This window comes from Nelumbo nucifera, chromosome 4 (assembly GCF_055504915.1).
Source record: "Nelumbo nucifera cultivar China Antique chromosome 4, China Antique-T2T, whole genome shotgun sequence".
Lineage (NCBI taxonomy): Eukaryota > Viridiplantae > Streptophyta > Magnoliopsida > Proteales > Nelumbonaceae > Nelumbo > Nelumbo nucifera.
The window spans coordinates 42,393,540-42,417,645 of record NC_142652.1 but is presented as its reverse complement, the minus strand read 5'-3'; the positions used below and the strand labels follow the sequence as shown (position 1 = coordinate 42,417,645).

General features: G+C 38.7%; 1 protein-coding gene across 4 annotated transcripts in view; it reads right to left on the bottom strand.

Moving 5' to 3' along the window:
• Window positions 1-10,192: 10,192 nt before the first annotated feature.
• The window catches only part of LOC104590510 (putative cyclic nucleotide-gated ion channel 20, chloroplastic), a 199,809-nt gene continuing 185,895 nt past the window's right edge, over window positions 10,193-24,106 (bottom strand). For all 4 annotated transcript variants that reach the window (XM_088903865.1, XM_088903866.1, XM_088903867.1 and 1 more), the window contains 2 exons: window positions 13,514-13,676; window positions 10,193-10,587 (listed from right to left, as the gene is read on the bottom strand). In XM_088903865.1, coding sequence (XP_088759991.1) covers window positions 10,476-10,587; window positions 13,514-13,676 — 275 coding nt within the window. In that variant the 3' untranslated portion in view covers window positions 10,193-10,475. The remainder of the gene's footprint in view (window positions 10,588-13,513; window positions 13,677-24,106) is intronic.

Here is a 24,106-nt window from a genome sequence, read left to right as displayed (position 1 = left end):
ATACCACAAAGGGGCAAAGTTGGGTTTTTAGAAAAATTTCACCCACCCTATTTTCAACTGCATCTTGATGGATTGCTAACAGAGGGGCGATATTTGCCCACTAATATCACAAAACAAAGGAGGCCTTAGTCCATTTTAAAATAAGAAGGGAGGCCTTAGTCCATTTTAAAATAAGAAGGGAGGTTTCAGTCTTTACAAGAAACTGTAAGGGAGGTTTAAGTCTTTTACCCTTTATTTGTTACAAAGAAGTGATAAGAAATTGGGATGGTGCTAATGACCAATGTGTGGCCCAGGCGATCAATTAACTTAATATTGATAATATGTTATCTATATCTATATTTATCTATTAAAACAAAATGATCTTATGATTAAATTTTGATAATGTAAAAAATAGAATATCATGGTAACCTTCATACAAGGATTAAAGTATTGGTACTGGACAAATCAAATATGGATATAAATACACATAGATTTTGGAGACACATGAATATGAACAAAAATATGAAAATGCTTGAATACATAAGGAAAATGCATATAAATCACATAAACATGTTAATAATACTAAATCTAAAGTTGAATTACTTATGAATGAGATACAAATACAGGAGAATTATGAACACTTTAATAGGTTATATGAATAGAAATATTACAATCAACAATATTGGGACTATAAAAGGATTGCACATATCACACAATAATTATCACTCTATTTCAATTTTTATTAACTTTTGGAAAATTTTTTTATTTTGTATTTTTTATATAAATGATCTTTATTTTTTTAAAATAATAAATCAGGATGTAATTGGTACAATTAGGCTCAATTTGGAAGGAGTATTAATATTCTATTAATATAAAAAATAGGATATCAAGAAGAAAAAATGGGGGATTTAGGGCTTTTCTTTGTCTTATTTTTCTTTCAATAAAATTCTTTTAAAATACCCTTACATTAAATATTTTCTTCTAATTTTAATAATCCCTTAGGCTATGTTTGGTTTGAAGGAAAAGGTAGGGAAAGACAGGGAAACCTATACAAGGTTTGTAAAGGTTTCCCTACTTTTCCCTTCCTTTCCTTGCATTTTCCTTCAAACCAAAGATAGCCTTAAACTATCATTAGATTTTTATAAAATCTCTTGACAAAAGAGAACAAATATCTATTTTACCCCTTTGTTATCAAATTTTTAGAACATGACCATAGTGCCCCTCAAACACGGTCTTCTCTAGGGATGCAAATGGACTAGATCATATTTGAATCAGGGTATAACCCGAATCTGATCCAACAACACAAACAACAAATCCTGAAGATTCGATCAGATCTCATAAACAAAGATTCAAATTCAAATCCATTAATAATGGCAGATATTCAAATATGATCCGATCTAGTTTAATTTCTAAAAAAAAATATAACAACTTATATAAAGAAAAAACAAAAAAAATACAAGCATTTTCTTCAACTATTTTCATCATATATACATGTATTTTTATAAAAAATAATATAAAAAATACTAAAATACAATATAAAGCATATTTATAAATAAATAAACAACACACACACACGCACACACACAAACACACACACACACACACATATATTGGATCAAGGGGCTGATTCGAATCCAATCCGATTCCTATTATTCGATCCAAAAATCCAATAGAGTATATCCAAATCCTATAAAATAGTATTGGATTTCGGATTGGACTGATCGGTATTTGCACCCCTAGTCTTCTCTAAGAAAAGGCCACAAATTGACTTCTTCTTCCCCTATAATATTTTGCACATCAGAGGCATATTTGATCCATTGGGACAAGGTAGACGAAGATGCATCTATATAATAAGGCTATGTTTGGTTTGAAGGAAAATAAAGGAAAACAAAGGAAAAGGTAGGGAAATCTTTACAACCCTTGTATTGGTTACCCTGTCTTTCCCTTCCTTTCCCTACTTTTTTCCTTCAAAGCAAACATAGCCAAGTTTAAGCCTTGCCCGTCTTGGTGCTCTTAGCAATAGGAAACCTTTCTGTCGATGGCCATGCTTAAATCCATTAGGATCTTGCTATTTGTAGTAGCATACCATGACTACGAGATTTGGCAAATGGATGTCAAAACTGCGTTTCTGAATGAAGATCTTACCGAAGATATCTATATGCAGCAACCGCAAGGTTTCATAGCTGCGAGTCAGGAACACATGGTATGTAAATTAAATAGATCCATATATGGACTTAAGCAAGATTCTAGGAGTTGGAACATCCGGTTTGACTCTACTATCAAAAAGTTTGACTTTGAGCAGAACCCGAATGAGCCCTATGTTTATAGGAAATCCAGTGGTGATAAGATTACGTTTCCGATTCTGTATGTAGACGACATTCTACTCATTGTGAATGATGTATGAATATTCACTATGGTGAAAGTATGGCTTTCACGACAATTCTCCATGAAAGATCTTGAAAAAGCCTCCTATATACTAGGTCTTCGACTCTATAGAGATAGATCAAAGAGGATAATAGGATTATCCCAATCTGTTTATATTGACAAGATAGTCAAAAGATACAGTATGGAGAACTCTAAGAAAGGAAATGTTCTTTTCAGGCATGGAGTCACTCTCTCCAAGGGCATGTCTACCAAGACTCCCGAGGAGATTGAGGGCATGAAGGACGTTCCCTATGCCTCAGCCGTAGGGAGCATCATGTATGCCATGCTGTGCACTCGTCCTAACATTACTCAGGCAATGAGTGTGGTAAGAAGATTCCATGCCAACCTAGGGCAGGAGCACTGAATTGCTATGAAAAACATACTTAAGTACCTTCGAAGGACAAAAGAGTTTTGTCTGGTATTCAATGGTAACTCACTACAAATCTAGGGGTATACTGATGCCGACTTCCAGTCAGATCCAGATGATAGAAAGTCTACATCTGGGTATGTTTTCACGATAGGATCGTGTGCTGTTTGTTGGAAAAGCAGCAAATAGGGGTCCACGGTGGATTCTACAACCGAAATCAAATACATTGCCGCAAGTGAAGCTGCCAAAGAAGCCGTATGGATGAAAAAGTTCATTCATGAATTGGGAGTAGTTTCATCTAGCACATCACCCATTCCACTGTTGTGTGACAACACTGGAGCTATCGCTCAGGCTAAGGAGCCATGAGCCAACTCGAAGTTGAAGCACATCGAGAGGAAGTACCATGTACTACAGGAGATAGTTGTAAGAAGGGACGTCCTGATTCAGAAAGTAGCATCAATGGAAAATGTAGCAGGCCCATTGACTAAGCCACTCACATTGAAAGTGTTTGAGAAACACGTGGAAAGTATGGGACTCCAACTTATACCAAATTGGACCTAAGTGCAAGTGGGAGCTATTAGACAGTGTATGCCCTTAGCTCCAATTAGAATGATGTACCTTATGACATTTAATGTAAATGAATAAAGTACATATTTGATTCTTGTTATTGTGGTGTGTTTCTATGTAATACCCTTAAACTGGACACATATGAGACTCATGTTAGTTTAAAATCTTCACAGTCGTTGGATAGATCTGGGGAGATTTATCTTGTCAAGATTGGCACAGATGTGCCGCCAAGTTGGTTGGGGTGGCTTGTCTCAACTGCCAGGGTGAGACCTGAGGTACATTGAGTGTAGGTTTTCTTAAAACCCTGAATCGGACCAGAATTTCAGTATTGCCCTGGACCTTGGAGATTGATGGGCAAAACTGGAATGCTACACCTAACCCCTAGACTCGATTATGATACTGCACTAGGTGTCAGATTGGGTTGTCTTTGATATACCAATCAGTGAGATCCTTAGAGGGGGTCAAAACCTGGGTATGTTGGGATAATTAGAGGGGGGCGGGGCATATATTAATAAAAAATAAAAAAAAAACAAAGAAAAACCGAAAAAAAAGAGAGAATAAAAACATAAAAATAGAAAGAAAAGTCAATAAAATACAAAAGAATAAAAATAATAATAATAAATAGTTAGAGCTCCATAGGAAAATAACAAAAATGACCATAATAATTAATAAATTAGAAAAAGAGAAAATAAAAAAATTATATATATATATATATGATGACAAAAAAATAAAATGAAAATAAAAATAATATAAGAGTAAAAATTGCATGTAAGAATTGATAGGGTAGATTCTCCTGTGTGTTGGGTTGTTCTTGATATGCTTTTATGTATTTGTGATTGGACTCAAATCTTAAGTAGATCAGAATGGGTCAATTACATATCCAATCGGTTTATTAAATGGATGCAAGTTTCAGAATTAGGCTTTTGGAAAGGGCTAAGAGATGAGTTGCTCGAGTTCGAGAATTTCGACTACATTGGGCTCGGGGTAGGGTTCGAACCCATTGAAATTTTGACTAATTCCTAACCCAACTATTGGACTCCATTAACAACTCTAATCATACCATATAAGCTGTTATTAACAAGATCCATAGAAGCAAACATATGTCCAGCCTGTTCTGGATCAAGTCATTTTATTAAACCAAAGACACTAAAAAATAATTAGGTTAACCGACCTCGTTCAATGTCCTAGTTAAAAAAATTGTTTTGAATTTGCAATTGAACCAACTAGTTGGATTTGTCAACTTGTAAACCAGCCAAAATATTAGGATTGGTTTACCCTCAATGCGCTTAAATTGATAGCTCAGTCAATGATTTGGTGACTTGATTGAATTGCTAAACCGTTTGAACCAATTAGCTGGTCATAGCCTCTCAAAAGCCAAATAATAATTCTCTTTTTCTGTCTTTTATTTTTATATTTTCCGCCATTTTTCATCATTAATAACAAAACTCATATTTATTATTTAATTTAGGATAGATTACAGGCTGCAACCTTGTACATTGAGGGTAGTGACACTTTGATACTTAACTCAAGACCCACCCCAAACTTTCATATTCTAGCATTTTGCCCATGCCATTAACATTGCATCGGTTAACTGCAGAAAAGACTTATATAACTGTTATGTGGATTTTTAAGCATTTCTAAAACCCCAAACTATTATTATATCGTTTTATGAGCAAATTGTGCCCTTTCTTGAGAACAAGCTAAGTGGTTCAACAAGGTCTTCACAACAAAAGCAAGTAGTGTAATTTACCAATTGCTTGAGTGGCTCAGCCATCAACACATACTTATCTTTGATCCTAGGTATTTAGTTTCTTTAAATTTTGGTTCTTTTTTTATGTTTGTAAAATATGGACATCATTATGAAATATGCACATATCCATATCTATATCCATCTATCTTCTTTGAACAGGGTTTGAAGGGGCATAGTAGCTGAGCCCCAATATCATGCTATAACATGCCCATTTTCATCATTATGATTTTTTCTTCTCTCCAGCTCATTGAAGTTTGAATGGATATTTTAATAATTTTACCTTTACCTTAAAGTTTTATTAACATAGTGGGGGCAAAGTGTTGGAATCTAAAAAGTTAGGGTGGGTATTTGTGGAAAATGAAAGTTACCCCAAAAGAATAGGGTGGCAGTATGTAATTTACCCTTACCATCATGGGCTGAATCATTTGTTCGTGATTAATTATTGAAATTAAATTGTACATGATTAATCTACTTAATTAATTTCGACTGAAGTATTCTTTAATTCATTTTGTTGGTGCGGTCGTAAGACGACGGAGGTTGGTCAAAGTCTCTTAAGGTTCGGAGAGGACAAACAGGAAAGCAAGAATGTGAAGAGGAATACTAGTTGCAGAGGATGGTTGGAGAAGAGCAGAGAAGGGATGATAAGAGAAAGATGTCCCCTAAGAAACTCTAGGGTTACAATTATTCCCCCTTTTTATAGAGAGGACCCTAAGGCTATAAGAAGAATGATCTAAAAGACGACATTTCCTATTAGGAAATTAGATTTTTATCTTTATGTCGACTATTAAGGTAGCACTATTGGGATTTCGTTACGTGTCCAACGAGATCATTTAAGGAGAAAGTTTCCCTTCTAAGGATTTTCGGATGGTGTATATAGGCTACGTTCCCTTACAAGTTTCCCTGTAGACATGTGTCAAGGGTAAGACTTGGATCTGACTGGTGCGCTTGGGTGTCATCGGCCTTGGAGTCTATCCTCCATTCGTTGTAGTAGGAGCTGCCATTTCATGCTCATTGCAAGGTGTTGATAGTTCATTGGGCTTTTGCGATATCATTTTATGCTCATGGCAAGTCTCAGGTGATGCTTATTGTTTATTGCAGGTCTAGGGAGGTGTTTTATGTTCATCGTAGGTTTTGGATAGCACTTCATGCTCATCGTAAGTGTAGAATGGCTTTCTATACTCATCGTAAGTGTGTGGGCCTTACATTACTTTGATAAAATGTCATTGTGCCATTTAGAGGTGTCCCGGTTGGGATTTCTCTATTTTTCTTTTAACATCTCTACCATAGTCCCAATGATAGTGAAGTACATGTACTTACATTAGTCTACCCTGCTTATTGATAAGAGTATTTGCTTTGCTTGTCTAGTGTTATGTAATTATGATTAGATGATTAAGAATGGGGGAGAAGATTGATTTGATATAAATTGCAGCTTAATGGGTGTCACGAAAGGAAAGGAATTTGGTGATTTTATACTCTATTGGAATGAGGGGCATGGTTAGGCCTACTTATTGGATTTCTCTTTGTTGGCGGTGCTGCATTGAATTGTACTTGTTTTTTGGATTGTTTGAGTCATGTACAAAATGTTGAAGGTGTAAGTGATGGTGAAAATATAAGAGCATTTTGTAAGGTATAGCTCAATATTTCCTCTACTTTAGCCCCCTATTTCTTGATGGAAGGCCTTCTGTTAAGAAACATGTCTGCTTTGACTTGTTGTTTTAAGTTTATAGCCCTACAATTTGTTGGGTGTGCTATCTTTGCTGTCCCCCTATGAGTGGGAGGGTATTGAGTCATCATGGGTGCTTAGCGGGCAAAGTACCTAGCCCCCTGTGTTTTGATAGAAAAGGCATTATATCAAGTAGAGCATTAGGTAGAGCATCTTGGCGGAAGACATTTTATCAAAAACATTTGAGATAGGGACGGTCCAATCAATTTTGCAACCTACATTTAAATTCTTTAGGGGTCGCGTTGACCATTTTTTGTTGAGAGGTGTATGTAGGAGCTTAGGCGCATGGATATGTGCCAAAAGTTGTTGGAACACCCAGATGATTGCATAGCATTGTCAATAAGTATATGATGCAAGGTTTGATGTGTTGTTGGTAGAGTTGTTGGCGTGTTTCCAACATTGGAAGAGGTTCAAATATAGTTTTAAAGTATTAGGACTCTATATTTTGATGAGTGAAGTATCAAGTAGGGAAAACATGGCACAAAGGTGATAGGAATACCCCCCCCATTTAGTGTGTAGAATTTTGGGAGGAATACTACTCTTATGATGTGATTTGAGTATTTGATGCAATTGCTTTGTTATAGCATACTGATATTCTTGTGACGGTAATATCGTAGATCATGATGCATGTATGCATTTTTATCTGAACTATGTGTGGGGTATATGGTCACGTAGTTTGGTTGATGTGTTGAAAGATTAACTGTAAATTAAAAGAGTGCTTGCTCTACTCGTTTTGTTGTGAGATGGATGATATCGAAAATCACTAGTGTCGAGTTCTTGTGCAATTGTTTGGCTATAGCAAGCTTTGTAGTTTGCTAGGTTCGTGTCTATTTGTGATATAGGCAAAGATAAGGTAAATCACTAGTGTCTGGGACTAGTTAGCCAGAACTTCATAAGTAATGTGCAATGCTTAGGGTTGCTAGGGCTTTGTGAGATCGCGCCTGGGGTTTTCAAGGCTTTCCTGGGCTTGCCAGGGTATGTAAGGTCGTGCTTGGGGTTGCTAGGGTATGTAAGACTGCGCCTGGGATTACCAGTGCCTTCTTGGAGTTGCTAGGGTATGTAAGATCATGCCTGGGGTTTCTAGGGCCTTTTTGGGGTTGCTAGGGTATATAAGATCACGCTTGGTGTTGTCATGGCCTTCCTAGGTTTGCCAAGGTATGTAAGATCACACCTAGGGTTGCCAGGGTATGTAAAATCATGTCTGGGGTTGTCAAGGCCTTACTAGGGTTACTAGGGTATGTAAGGTCATGCCTAGTAGGGTTGTTCATAAGAAGACCCAACCCGAGTTAGTCGGGTTTTCTTCAGCACCGGTCGGTTTCGGGTTGTAAAAAATCATAAATCGATGGTTCGGGTCAATTTTGGTTTTCATGTGTGAAAACCGAAACCGACCTGAACCGAACCGACTTAGTAGTTAGTTCCTAGTTAGTAGTTACAACCTACTTAATTCCTACTTAACTAAGTTGTCTCTATCCTAGTTACAACCTAACTTAATTTCTAGTCTTCTAGTTAGGAATGACATTAATGGCAAGTATTGTAAGACAACTAGACAAGGAATTTTTTTGGAAAAGTTTAAAGAAAAGAATCAAAGGATCCTACTTTCTATGGTCTTTTACACCAAATAGGCAACCAATTACAATTAGAATTAGGTGTATTTTTTTACTTAGATTAGAAGGTTTCTTGAAATATACAAATTTAAGTCTTCTTTCTCTAATACAGTTTGACTTTCTATTTTCTTGATAATTTCTATTCTTTTTGCCGTCTTCACTTCTAGCGAGAACAAATTCTCAAACTGACAACTCAAACTTGCACCACACAGGCACATGGGGGTAGACCTGTTCATGGGCCAGGTAGCCCGATGGCCCAACCCGCACCCCGGTCGGGCTTGGTCATGTAATTAGGCCTGCGGGCCTGACCTCGGGCCTAACACAGTAAGCCCGACTGTGTTACGGGCCAGTCTCGGGATTTGTCAAAAAAGCCCAACCCAACCCGACTCAGCATTATATATTTTATAAAATACATAATATGTATTTTATATATTATATAAAATATATAAATAATATAATATTTATTGAAATATATATATATATACACATTTTTTTATTTTTTCTTTATAATTTCTCTTTTACTCTTTCTCTCTCTCTCTGTGTTCAGCCGCTTCAGCAGTAGTAACAACATGGGCTAAATTTTGGGTTCGGGCCCAGGGCCGGGTTTCGGGCTTTTTATTTTTATTTTTTTAATTTTATTATACTAATTTATTTAATTATTGTATATATAAGCAATTGTATACACAAAATTCATATAAAATTAAATTTAAGTTTTTTGACAATTTTCTTAAATAAATAGCTTTGGCCTTGATGCATGGCTTGACCTGGCCCAAGGCTTGGCCCACGGGTCTGAGCCGTGTTGGGCTGACCCCCAAAAGTTTCACCGGGGAGGGTGGCACGACCCATAATGGCCTGAAGACCAGCACGGTTTGTGTAGGCTACTCACGGGCCGTGCCGTGCTGGCCCGACATGGCCCACTTTTCACCTCTAATCGCACCTGGGATTGCTAGGGTATGGAAGGTCGAGCCTGGGGTTGCCAGGGTATGTAAGATCACATCTAAGACTTGGACACAAGAAAAACTTAGGCTGTTTCTCTAATATTTTGAGAACTTTTTCCTCAATTTTCTGTTTCTCTTTTAATTTACCATAAAACCAAACATAACATTAAGATAAAGTGTGGGGAATTCAAGCTCTTTTAAGTGGAACACAAGTTTTGACCTCATTCTTTAGTTTACTTATTAGCACCAGTATGTCTTACGTTGCCATTGTTACCATAAATGGTTCTTTCCTTGACGTGATAGTGAAGGATTGGATTTGTCTTGTTATTGGCAACAACTGGTCATGGAGAAAAAGAAAAATATCACTTCAACTAAGCTGCTTGATGATACACTGGTGGAAGACCCTAAAAGTATTCAGTAAGTGATCAACTTTGAACAACAAAAATCTTCTCTTTGGGTGTATTATTTCATTGGTGGGGGATTAAGAAAGCAATTTCCTTGTTTCAAAGGAATCAAAACCAAATGAAGAGGAAGTTGTTCAGGCAGTAAAAAACATTACTATCAATAACCTCTTACCGGAAGGTCATCAAGGAGGATAATGATGAAAACTATATTCCTTTCCCTAGAGGTATTATTGCATCTCTTATTATTCCAATACCTAAAATGAAGAACCAAGTTAATATTCGCAACTTCAGACCAATTATCCTGTTTTAGGATTGTTAACCTTACCAAGAAATTCAAGATCTGATCTGAGTTCCAATCTGTTTACTTTTGATTTGGATATCCATATACATAAACAAATTGAACTTGGATAAGGGAAATCGAATCCATTTAATATTTGGATTGAATATCAGTTATACCATTATTCTTTCTGGTTAAGATCAGGTCCAATTATGATTTACATGTTCACATGTATAATGTTTAAATTATACTTTCTAAAAGACAAATTGAAATTTATGGGCAGTGATTCTTATATGCATCTTTTCTTGAACCATCAGGGAAGAAGTGAAGAAGTTACATTAAAGGCACAATATCTCTTCAATTGACTGAACAACAAATGCAGATTGGCTACATATCATACAAATATCAACTAATATGTCATGACAAAATAAACTTCATTACCTCATCTAGGACACAGGTTTGAGGTAGTCACTCGGTTTAAACGTTTCTTTCTGTATCTCCATGCCACTTGAATACGGGTAGCTGCAAGTGCTCTCCAATAGGGTGATTCATACCTGTTACAAAGAGAATGTGAAATTATCATTGTTAGACAGTTTTGTATGCCCTTAGCTTCAATCAGAATGATGTACTTTATGAGTTTATTGTAAACGAATAAATGTGCATATTTGATTCATATTCCCTTGGTATGTTTCTGTGTAATACCCTTAAACTGGACACTTAATGAGACTCGTGTTAGTTTAGAATGTTCACAGCCAGTGGGTCGGTCTGGGGAGACCTATCCTGACAAGGCTGACACTGTGGTGCCACCAAGTCGGTTGGGGTGGCCTGTCTCAGCTGCCAGGGTGAGACCCTAGGCACATACAGTGTAGGATTAATTGAATCTTTGAACTGGACCAGATTTCCAGTATTGCCCTGGACCTTGGAGATTGATGGGCAAAACTGGAAAGTTACACCCGACCCCTAGACTCGATTCTGATACTACACTAGGTGTCGGATTGGGCTATCTTTGATATACCAATCAGTGAGATCCTTAGCGGGGGTCAAAACCTGGGTATGTTGGGACAGTTCGAGAATTCATCTGAGTGGGTGATCATAGTGACAGGACCAGCCCCTTTGTCGGACAAAGGTAATGATCGGGGATGCACTTTCACTAATGGAAACCAAGACTGCCGGCAATCGATTTCAACCGTTGAGATTTGTTTTGCAAAATATATTTTATATAAGATATAAAAGTATATATATTATGGTTTCTAAAATGTTTGCAAGAAGGTTTTAATTCCCGGGATCCATATGAGGGGAGAGTGCAACACTGTTCCTTGCAGCCGAGGGAGAGGTCCTCTCTTGTCGGGCAGTGTATGATCATTATGGGCTGAGAGGTTAAGTGTAAGACCATTGAGGATAATACCTGATGGGCTAATCTTGCATCTGCCCACAGTCCCTGGGTGTTACAAGGTGGCTTGGCCCAGGGACCTCTTAGGGTAAGTGTTGGGCCCGTAGAGCCCATTTGATGGGTTTCTGGGGGTGCACTGTCTTTAACAGTGTATTCGGCCAGGCCTTGTAACAAAGGCTGGGCCGAACCCATGTAGCTGATGTGTAGATCAATGCTTGGGTCCCACGCCATACAAGGAAGCCCAACTGGGCAGCAGTTAAGAGGGTTAAGTGAGCACATAAGCTTAATGGGCCTAAAGCCCAATTCGAACTGGGCTGTTTATTGAGTTAATAAAGGGGCGAATTCTGAAGTGGATCAGCTAATAGGATTGGGCTTAGACCCTATCCACTTAGAGAGTCCAAGGTCTGAATAAGATTTAGATCTGGAAACCTCCTAATTAGATTAGGAGATGACTGATCTGATCTCCAGATAAGATAAGGATTGAGCTGAATCGGTAACTTACAGTGCAGGGATTCTTGATGAACTTGGTTTGAGCTGAATCGGTAACACCACACAGCTCACAAAATCAGTTCAGTCTTGACAACCGTGATAGCCAAGCTCGGTGGCAGATCTTTCTAGAAGAAGAAATACTATTTCAGCCTTCAAGGGGCAACCAACAGACCTTCAAACACAAAGTATTTCAGGTCCCCAACAACCGTTGTCCCAAAGAGAAGAAATAACAGTACACAGTCCTTAAGAGGCCTTTTAACAAACACTCTGTGTGCAGTAGTTAACACCCTACTGATAACTAGTAGAAACCACTTCAATAGTATTTCGTATAGGTCCAAGAAAAGGCTGGGCTGAATTAGAGACTAATACCATTGAGTCCAAACCAGTTTCAGCAACTTGACAGTCCAACAACAGCCGAACTGCTCCCCCAAATAACCCAGAAATCTCTAAGTTGAATCAGTCTAGCTGAACAGTAGGGCAGCTTTAACAGCCCTCCCAAGCAAAGAAAATAACCCAGCAATAACTGCGGTAACTTACAGTTTGTGAATCTCTGATTTGAGTTTCAAATAAGGCCGAACACCTTTCTCTCTGATTTTTCCTGGTCACCGAACTATTCTCCAAGTGGGTAGAGACTTGGGCACCCTCCAATGACCTCCAAGAACCAGGCGAATGACTTTAAAATTCCAGGCCTAGAGCATCCTCATGCAGTCGGTTGTACTAGAACCACATGAGGGTCACGCCAAGCTCTGGCCTGCTCTGATACCAAGTTGAAAACAGCCCTCTTGAAGTATAGAATTGCTTGAGATTAGATGCAAACCAGAAAACAAACAAGAGAAGATTAAGAAGATGAGAGAGAGAGAGAGAGAGAGAGCTGGTGGCAATGAGAGTTAGAGAGTGAGAGGTTCAAACTAAACCTCCCTCTAACACTTTAAAACATTTTATTAAGTTAATCTTTGAATTATTACAGAGAGGCCCTTGGGTGGGCAAGAAATTAAAAAACAGAGTATATAAGAGTATGAGCCCAGAATAAGGCTCATTACAGAGGAAAACATAAACATAACATAGAATGACAGCCTATGGGCCATTCGGCCCATCTCCTCTACATGGATCTGTTTTTATGTTGTGAACAATACCTGTCCTATTAAGGGCATATTAATCTTTGTAATCGATCTCTTCTATGAGTATATAAGATAATGAGTGGGGGGCCAAACTCTCACTAAGAACTCTTTTCTTCTTTTTTCTTTTCCACTGTTATCAAAACAGATTATTGTTTTTTCTTTTTCTACTGTTGCCTAGGCAACAAGGAAGATAAACCCTCACTTGGGTGTAAAATTTATTCTATAGCTTGAGTGCATTGCCAAAACTTATTAGGACCTGAAATGGATGGCTAGCAAAGTCACCTGGCAGTTGCATGCAAATGCGTCTTTTCACTCTTTGGTGTCCAATTTGATTATTATTTTCACATTCCCATTTCTGTTTATTTTCTTTTTCTTTCTTTTTTGTTATTTCTTGTGCTGTTCCACATACAAGTAGATGTAAAAAAGATGTGTACCAAAGCCTACTCTATAGTGAATACTGAAGAAGGGGTTAAAATGGATAACCTTATGGCTCCTTGAACACGTGAGTTCCGCAAAAATCTTGCAAAGAGATTGGTGACTTCTTCTAGATCTGCAGCACAGAGTGAAAATGCTTCTACATTACTTAAACATTTCACTGTCCTGTTAGCAAGTAACCGGTTTCCCGTGATCTTAATTTTCTGTCCATCTGTAATAAAAACAAAAGAAAATGACAAATCAGTATCACTCACAATCAACCTAAAAATTGTATAGAAATTAAATGTTAATTAGTTAATAGATCTATCTATCTATTATCTAGATATATAAAGTCAATACCAAGGGGTGCGAGAACCAAGAAAAATTCCAAACCCCTATTTTTGCTCTCTTTTCTTCTTCCTGTTATTTTTCTTCTCAAGTTCCTTCCTAGTTTGATCTCAAAGAAAACTGCAACTAGGTCTATAAGCTTATACTATGACAAGAAGGCTGTAATTAGTATTCTTATAGCTCAGTCCAGAATGATCATACTAAACATGTATGGGTAGATTATCATTTAACACGAGCTTCTTAAGAGAAAATTTACACTCCTCACATTACTACTTGATTACAAGTTGATATTCTCGCGCAAGGAGTTGCAAAAATCCTTTTGTAGGAGATTAATAGTAAGTTGACTTGAGGGGGAATTGTTGAGTTATGGTGGCACCATTGGGGATAAGATAGATCAAACATTAGTTATATTATACAAGGGAATTAAGAAGAAGAAGAATGGAAGATGGGGAATGACAACAAAGAGAACTTCATCCTTGCAACCAAGTGGAAGAGACGCTGAACATAGAGGCAAAAAGGTTCATGGTTGAGGAATCTAGCATCAACTAAATTGTTATGGAGAAGATTAGAATGTGCTACTCATATTGTTCGCAGTATAGAATGGAAGAATTCCATAGAAAATTATATGTTGCAGAAAGGAGAAGAAATCAAAAAGATTGGTTTATGAGTGATTTTTTTTTGCTTCCAAGAAGAAGCAGATGATTTGTATACCTGCTGGTGATCATTAGAAGGATGCAATACTTTTGCGAAGGATGGGGAAAGAGAAAGAGATTACAAAAACCATTGGAAAGAGGGCAGCAATGAAAAAAGGGTTAAATTGAGCTACTTATGGTGAATAACACAGGGAAAGAGTAAATCTAGTTGAATGGTGGTAAAGACAAGTGGGAATAGACCATGATGGTAATCTCGACAACAAAGAAAATAAGGAACTGGAATGAGGTGGGGGAATCCATTCAAAATTACTTATAGATACAGGGTACAATGATTATAACTCCTTATGGAAAAAAAGAAGAAGGAAATATTGGATTTAATAGATGACAAAGTGGAGTTTGCAGCATGCAGGTGGAGATGAACGAAGGAGTGGTAATAGTAGAAAGGTAGTTTCTGTTTGCTAACATGAACAAACTGGATATTGAGGAAATAATAGATATTCAAATCTTTTGTCCTCCTTTCCACCTGTTGACAAAGGATGTTTTTTGGGCAAAATTACATCACTGCGTGGGTTCCTAAAGACAATTGATGTTGAAGACCATCACTTCACATCGATGAAAATGTGCGGCTAAGCCAAAGCAAATACATCACATGATTGAATTCCATTTGTTTGGATTCATGTCTGAGTGGATGGTTTCCCACATTAGAAAGGGAAAAGAGAGGTGATGGTCTTAAATACAAGGTTGGCCCACAACCTTATATCTTAAGCTTTTGGGTGAGGGGTGGTATCCAACTATTGTGTGCAAGTCTTGTGTGAGTATATGAGATTCCAGATTCTGGCAACTCCCCTCGGTTCCCCTAATAAGTGGTATCAGAGTTAATGGTTCAGCCTGGTGCAAGTTTTGACAAATACACGCAGTGACTCGTGACTCTTTGAGTTCCCCATGGTCAAATGGTTGGAAAAAGAAATTTGCAAGAGCAGTTGATGATTCCCATAGCTTCCCCACCCTCCATGGTTGAGTGTGCTCAGATAGGTGAGCAATTGGTGATGTTGTAGCTGGCAACTGTCAAACTTGGCGATGTGTTAATGGTTCCCTTTTGGGGGAAGTGGTTGATGTAGATGACAAGGGACATGGGGGAGAGATTGTTGGAATCCACGTTGAATGAAAGGTGTCCTACATTGCAAAGGGAAAATAGAGGTAAGGGGCTCATATACAAGGTTGGCCCATAACCTAATAGCTTAAGCTTTTGGGTGAGAGATGGCATCCAACTCTTTCTGTAAGTCCTACACAAGCTCCTGGATTTTGGTGACTCCTCCCAGTTTCCCCAACACCATTTGAGGGAACGAAGTTTGGAATATGGATTGCTTTGTTTGTTGAAGCATGATTGTGGAAGAAGGGGCAAGAGGAAGAAGGTAATGACAGGGGGGGTATCAATAGAAAGGTGAGTGGAGTTTCAAGGAAAAGGTGGACAAAGGGCAAGATAAGGAAGGAGATAATGGAATGGAATATCAGAGATCATGTGGAAAATAGGGAGGGTATCAATAGAAAGGCAAGTGGAGCTTCAAAGAACAGGTAGACAAAGGGCCAGATAAAGGTAAAGGTTTGGCTCAAGAATCTAAGAGGAAGAATATATCTAAGCCGTGGAAGGGAGATCAAGTGGCTCATTTAAACCATTTTCTCAGGCCACTGTCTATTAGGCTTACAACAACCACCCCAAATTCCAAACTAACCCTCTCCCAACATTGGATTCCATGGATGATGCACTTGCCAAGGAGTGAGTCCTGTGTCTGAGACAAAGAAGTTTGTTTTAGGTGACCATCCAACATGGGTAGTGTTGTTCAGGTGAGACAATAGAGAAGTGAGATGGTGATTGAGATGAAGAAATTTGTTTTAGGAGAATGTAAAAGTCGAATCCAGTTGGTTTTGAAGTTCAAGGAAGAAGGAAGAACCACTATTTACCTAATAAGAGGCACTATTGAAGTTCAATAGCACTTGTCTTTGCTAAAATATCTTTATTTTATTATTTTGTTTTTACTTTATTATTATTATTATTTTTAATAATAATACATTACTTTTTTTGATAAGTAATAAAGTGATTTATTAAGAATGGTTAATATGAACCAACAAAAATTACATAATAGAGATCCCACAGAGAGGCGCGAGATGCTGCCTCAAAAAACACAGCAAAATTATGACTCAGCCCAGAATAATTGATCCCTATGCACCCCTTGCTTGGCAAGAAGATCTGCCATCCCATTATCTGATCTCCTTTCCCACTGAACTCTAACTGTTAAATTGGATGTTAGCCACTTAAATTTTCTCATCAACCCCTATATGACCATGCTACAGTCCTTGACTCTTTCAGCCACCCAATTACAAGTTTAGAGTCTCCTTCAATGACCAATCTCGTGAAGTTTAAATCTTTTGCTAGATGTGCTCATTGTACGACTGCTTGGACCACTGCACTAACTGTATCCTCCACTCCTATTGGGCCAGTAAACATGGCGACAACCTGACCCTCTGCATTCCTAAACACACCTACAATACCGGAAGGCCCTGGGATTGCCAAGACTGCTACCTTCAAAGTTTAGCTTGACAAAGCCTTCTTCAATGGCCCTACAAGCAACAACTGGTTTGTTCTTAACAGAATAGGATTTTGCAATTACTTCCCAGTTTCTCCACAAGTCAGCTAGAGAGAATTGTGTAAAGAGTTCTGATGCTTTGGCCCAATTAATGGTCCTGTTTAGCAAGCAATACCAAACAGAATCCCCATCCCTCTCTTTATAATTGAAGATTCTATTATTTCTTTCCTTCCAAACTGGCCAAACCAAAGCAGCCATAACGCATCTCCATAAAACTCTCCCTCTTCTCTTAGGCCACCAAAAGATTGTAGGGTCAAAGAGTCCCCCAATTTGCAAGGGCATCGTCCACCTGCAACCATAGAGACCAAAAATCCTCTCCCAAAGTTTCAAAGTAAAAGGGCAAGAAATTAGGAGGTGGTGGCAGCTTTCTCCATTAGCTTTACAAAGGATACACTAACTTGGGGAAATACTAAGGTTGGGTCTTTTCTTTTGTAGGATGTCCAAAGTGTTTATTTTCCCAAGAGAAACTTCCCAACAAAGAGAACCAACCTTGAGGGGGGGGGATGGGTTTCAGACCAAATTTCTTTACAAAAGAAAGATTGAAGGTAAGGGAGGTACACAATTGGGAGAAGGAAGCACACGAAAAGATGCCCAAAGAGCTGGGAGTCCAAATTCTAGCATCTGGTTTGGAATGGTCTAAGCAAACCATGTCAAGGGTTTTAAGAAGCAGAGTGGCTTAGTCTAGCTTAGAGTCTCTCAGATTCCTTCTAAAGCCCAGGTTCCAACTTAATCCAAAAGACTGAGAGAAGGACACAAACCTCTGAATGGGTTCATTTTTGAAGAGGGAGAAGGAATACAAAAAGGGAAAAAGGTCCTTAAGGGTGGAGTTCCCAATCTAGGTGTCTTCCCAAAAAAGAATCTTATCTCCAGTACTAGCGTCATACCTGATAAGGCTCAAGAAGAGGGGAAGAATGCCATTAATAACCTTCCACGGAGAGTTCAAAGTAGCTTGCCAAGATACTCCAGCATCCCAACCATTCTCTGTGTGCTCATGAATACTTCCTATAACCTTATGCCATAGCCTTTCCCTCTCTAATGGCCACCTCTACAACCATTTAGCATTTCCCTAAATTACCTATGCCTAAACCCCCTTGTTTCTTACTCTTATAGACCATCTCCCATTTCACCAAGTGATATTTTCTTCTTTCTCCTGGCTCCCATAAGAAATCCCTCATTATCTTTTCCACTTTCAGCACCTCCCTTTGTGGCATCTTAAAGATTGAAAGGTAATAAACTGGTGGGTTTGATAAAGTAGACTTTATCAAGGTAATACGACCCCCCAACGAAACATAGTTCCTCTTCAAAGCTGACAATTTCCTAGTGCAACTTTCAAGAATTGGGTTCAAAAGTTTCCTTTCCTTGGGTTGACTCCTAAGGGCAAGCCTAGGTATTTTAGTGGCCATCTGGTGGTAGAGCAACCTAAAGTCTTGGCAACCCTAGACACCTCCTCCTCCCCCAAGTTCATCCCCACCACACAGCTCTTTTCAAAATTAATCTTCAATTTAGATATAAATTCAAACAATTTTAGCACCTGCTTCAAGTTCCTTGCCTTCTCAGGGTCTGCACCTTCACAAAAAATTATTGTATTGCCAGAAAACTGCAAATGTGTAACCACTGTACTTTCTCTCCCCACCCTCCAACCTCTAAAAAGACCCAACAAATCTGCTTTTGAGATAAGTTTACTAAAAACCTCAGCCACCAAGCTAAACAAGAATGGAGAAAGAGGATCCCCTTGCCTCAATCCTCTGATTGCAGGGAAGAAGTCTCTAACCACCCCATTAACTAAGACTGAGTAATGACAAGTTTTCAAGCAGCCTTCAATCCAACCACACCTCTTTTCTCCAAACCCAATATTTTGCAGGGTGTCCTAAAGAAAAGATCAATCAACCATGTTATAGGCTTTCTCCAAGTCTAATTTACACACAAAGCCTTTCTCTCCCCTTTTCTTCAAACCCTCTACACACTCATTAGCTATCAAAATCTGGTCAGTGACCTGTCTTCCCTGAATGAACACGCCTTGGGAGTGGTTGATTAAGTCGGGGAGGACCAACTTTAATCATAAGGACAAGACTTTGGCCAGGATTTTGTAGATGCTATTCACTAGGCTAATGGGTCTGAAATCTCTCAGTTGGGTGGCATCACCCTCTTGGGAATTAATGATAAAAAGGTGGAGTTAATCCCTGGGCTTATGAAATGTTCATTATCAAGTTCCTCAAAAACTGCCCAAAGATCCAACTTAATTATCTCCCAGCAATCTTGATAAAAAACTATCATGAATCCATCTGGTCCTAGTGCTTTTGACCTATCCATTGAGAAGACTGCCCCTTTTATCTCTTCTAGATCAAAATCTCTCTCCAATATTCTTGCCGACTCCTGGTTCAGCTTCAGCCTAGGTCATTCCAGTCCATCCACAGAGGTTCCCACATTACCTTGTTGTTTAAACACAGGTTTAAAATGATTGACAAAATAGTTGGCAATCTCTTCTTGATCAGTCAATGTTTCTCCATTCACTTCTAATTTCTCCACAAAATTTTTCCTCCTACCATTAGCAAGTGCATGGATGAACTTAGTATAGACATCCCCCTCTTTAATTCATTGGTGCGTCGGTTTCTGCCTCCAACATATCTCTTCCCTTAGTAAAATTTCTTCTAATCGTTTTTTCGAGGACCATCTCAAGATCCTGCCTTCCTCTCTTATCAAACCTTGGCTCTCCTTATCATTCAGCTGCTCTATTTGAGAGGTTACTAGTAATTTCTTTTCCCCAATTCTTCCAAAATGTCCTCTTCTCCACTCTTTGATTTCATTTTTAAGCCTTTGTAATTTTCTGTGAAATTTAATCCCTTTCCAAAACACTACCCTCACTTTTGTTCCCCACTAGTCATCCGCCTTGTGGATGAAATCCGGGTGTGTCAACCACATGTTTTCATACCTGAAAGATTTGGGAGTACTTAAGAAATCTTTAGTTCCAATACTAATTGGGCAATGATCATAGGTAACTCATGGTAAAGCTCTTGCCGAGAGACCTATCCAATGTTCTTCCCATTCAATATTAAATAAAAACCTATCCAATTTTGAGCATCTGGGGGGCACTTGTAAGTTAGACCAAGTGAACACACTTTGTTGAATAGGTTTTCCTTAATCTCACAAAACTCAATGAACTCGTTAAATTTCATCATACTCGTAGAGACTAGCTGATTGGGGTTGTTTGTCTCACTAGAAAACCTGACCACATTGAAATCTCCAACCTAGGCACCAAGGCCCATTCCATAATCCTCTAATGTCACAAAGCTCCTCCCAAAATTCGCTTCTGTCTCTATATCTATTGGGACCATAATCATACGTCAACACCCAAGTAAAGCCATCACCCATGTTCTTGAGCTTTAACACATTACTATTTTATAATATTATTTTTCAAAAATATTTCATTATTATTTTGAAATATTATTTTAATCATATTGTATGACTACTAATGTATTAAATCATAATATTTTAATAGAATAAACAATATTTTCATATTTTAATATTTTTCATATTTTAAAATTTTATTTTTTTAGTTTAGTTAGTATTTTATATTTTAATTATTATTTTATTAGTTTATATTAATTTATATAAATATTATTAATTTTATTAATATTTTATAATTAATAATGTTAATTATCATTAACACAAATATCCATTCTCATAATCAACTATTGGGGAAAAAGGGTAAAGTAACCATTTTCAAAATTTAACATTCAAATTTTAGAACAATATTCTCTACATTTAGATATTAGATAATGTAGAGATGTGGGCCCCACAGCTGTGGTCCCACTCTGTCCATAGGGTAGAATGTATCTAGTCATAGCTGATGGTCAATCTGTTATTCTGTTATTCTAGTTGTTATTTTCTTTTCAGTTTTATATTGTTATGTGCTATGATGTAAACACCAAGGGCAGATGTGTCCTTTCATGTAACTAGCATAACATATAAATATTAAATTGAAGTGGCGGCAGCAGAACATTGAGATTCTGTCCTTCCTTTCAAAGTTTGTGTTCTACTGCTCTCTCACTACTCTTTCTCCTCTTTCCTCTATACTTTCTCTTCTTTTCGAACCTAAAATTTAGTAGTGCTCAAGACTGATAGCAGTCTTGAACATCTACATGGTATCAGAGCCAAGTTAGGGTTTCTCATGTGAGTCTCGTACCAGCCAACCACATGAGAATCTCCTAGGACTGGAAGCTGAAAAGGTGGAGTTTGCAGACTGATTCTTGGAGATCGCCAGAAGGGCTAGCAGCTGTTGAAAGCTTGTCATGGTTGCAGAGTGTTGGTGGTCAGGAAGAATCAGAGAAGACTAGGGTTCGGGTTGGATCTATCTTGAAAGTTATCTATTCTCTAAGAGAAGTACTATCAGAGAAGATAGGTTGGATCTATCTTGAAAGGATGGCCGAACCATTCTACGGTTTTCTCCCTTCTATTCTCTAGGGTTTTACAGCAAACCCTACTGCTGGGCCGAATTGTTTCAGGGTCTGAAAGTGATCTGCAAACCCTACTGCTGGGCCGAATTGTTTCAGGGTCTGAAAGTGATCTGCAAACCCTACTGTTGGGCCGAACTGTTTTAGGATCTGAAAGTGACATTGCGGCAAACCCTAATAAGCTTGCGGCAAGCCCTAATGTCAGGCTGAACCTTGCGGTTTACCTGGAGCTGTCCTCAAAGTTTGTTTTTTTTTCAGCATTGATCAGCTTTTAGAGTTTCATACTAACCCTACTGCAAGTCTATCTGTACGGTACTGATTGGAATGTGCAACTGAAATGTTTTCTTTTGGGACTGATTAAAAACCCTAATTCTCCCAAGCATATCAGACCTGCTTCTAAGCTGATCTTCAGATTCTTTTGGGGTTTTCGAACTCTCTTAAGGGGTGAGAGCTGTACGGCTTGCTGCTGTTGTGTTGCTAGTTGGTTTCAGATCATCAGTTATACCTGTTTCATGCACATATACCGTGAATACAGATTGGTTCTATACTGATTTTTGGTTGTGATTGATAGTCCAAGTGCTGTTCTTTGGCTGTAGTAACCCTAATTTTGAGACTATTGGTTCTTGACCGAAATGGAGTTTAAAAATCAGGCCGGAGGCAGTTTTGGGAACAGCAGTTATGTGGTATGTGGGCATTGTAAGAAACCCAAACACACAAAAGAAACATGTTGGAAGCTACATCCTCATTTGGTCCCGGCAAAGTTAAGAAGCAAGAAGGGTAACGTTCATGTGGCAGTGAATACTAATTCAGCATCCTCGTCTGGCACAAGAGGCACATTCTTAGAGACCTTAGACGCAGTTCGGGCTGCTCTTATATTAGCTGGAAGGGGAAGTTGGGAACTCAGCTCAGCCACCGCAGTCACCATTAGCCCCTGCCACATTTGCTTTCGCACATTCAGGTACTCGAACCTCAGCCTACCATGCCTCAGCTCCAGGTACCACTGAACCCTGTTGGGTAATAGATTCAGGTGCATCCGACCATATGACTAGCTTGCCTTCATTGTTTACCACTTATCATTTATCTTCTAGTAGGGATAAAGTATCTATTGCTGATGGCTCTCTTGTCCCCATTTCTGGCAAGGGTGACATCAAGCTATCGGATACCATCTCCTTGTCTTCTGTCTTACATGTCCCTAAGCTTGATACTAACCTTCTTTCAGTCAGTAGTATTACCAAACACATGAACTGCTCAGTAACCTTCTTCCCTGACCGGTGTGTTTTTCAGGACCTGAAGATGAAGAAGGTGATTGGGACTGGCCGTGAGACGAATGGGATCTATCTGCTTGGGGAGAGTTCTCGTCGGAAAGAGTTAGTGGATAAGAAGTCACTTGTTTCCCAGAGTGTGAGTTCGGTTATGCTTTGGCATAACCGATTGGGTCATTTATCTTTTCGGTCCTTAAAGAGTCTGTTTCCTAATTTGTTTAAGTTTGTTGAGTTGTCCCAGTTGCAATGTGAAAGTTGTGAGTTTGCTAAACATTGTAGACACTCTTACTCATTGAGCAATAAAAGGAGCAATCGTCCTTTTGATCTTGTGCATATGGATGTTTGGGGGCCATATCACATTCCTTCCATGGGTGGGTACAAATATTTTCTGTTATTTGTTGATGACCATACCCGGTTTTCTTGGGTTTATCTTATGCGTTCACGAGATGAGGTTCCCGCCCTGACCCAAAACTTTCACCAAATGATCCTAACCCAGTTTGATGCCAAGATCAAAGTTCTTAGATTTGATAATGCAAAGGAATACTTTGCTAAGCCATTGGCATCTTACCTTCTTAATCATGGGGTTATTCACTAGAGCACTTGCCCTCATACACCTCAGTAGAATGGGGTTGCCGAAAGAAAGAATAGGCACATCTTGGAGGTGGCTAGAAGTATTATGTTTACCTCCAATGTCCCTATTCGCTTCTAGGGTGATGCTATCCTCACGGCGGTATATCTTATTAATCGGGTTCCTTCCCGGGTTCTTGATATGTCATCTCCTTTTTCCCTTCTATACCCAGATCAGGAGTTGTTCACGGTTCCCCTTAAAACATTTGGTTGTACCTGTTTTGTTCAGCTTTTCGGACCCCATCACTCAAGTTCGAACCAAAAGCCTCCAAATGCATTTTCCTTGGTTATGCACAAACTCAAAAGGGTTATTGCTGCTATGATCCTGTCTCAGGGAAAAGATTTGTTTCCATGAATGTCACTTTCTTTGAGGAGACACCCTATTATCCTCGAGTTTCTCCTCAGGGGGAGAGCAGTGAGAGTGGGGATTTGAGTCCTTTTCTTCAGGGGAGAGCAATGAGAGTGGGGGTTTGAGTTCTTGCCTTCAGAGGGAAAGCAGCGAGAGTGGGGTAGTTCCTTTACCTATTCCATTGGGTGATGAGAGTTGCAATGGTGAGAGTGGTCAGTGGGATCAGGAGTTGAGGGTCTATCACAGGCGGTGCAGGCAGGTTGATCCCGGTCATCAGCAGTCCAGACTAGCTCCAATCTCTTCTGCGGCTCCAAGTCCAGGTATTACAGT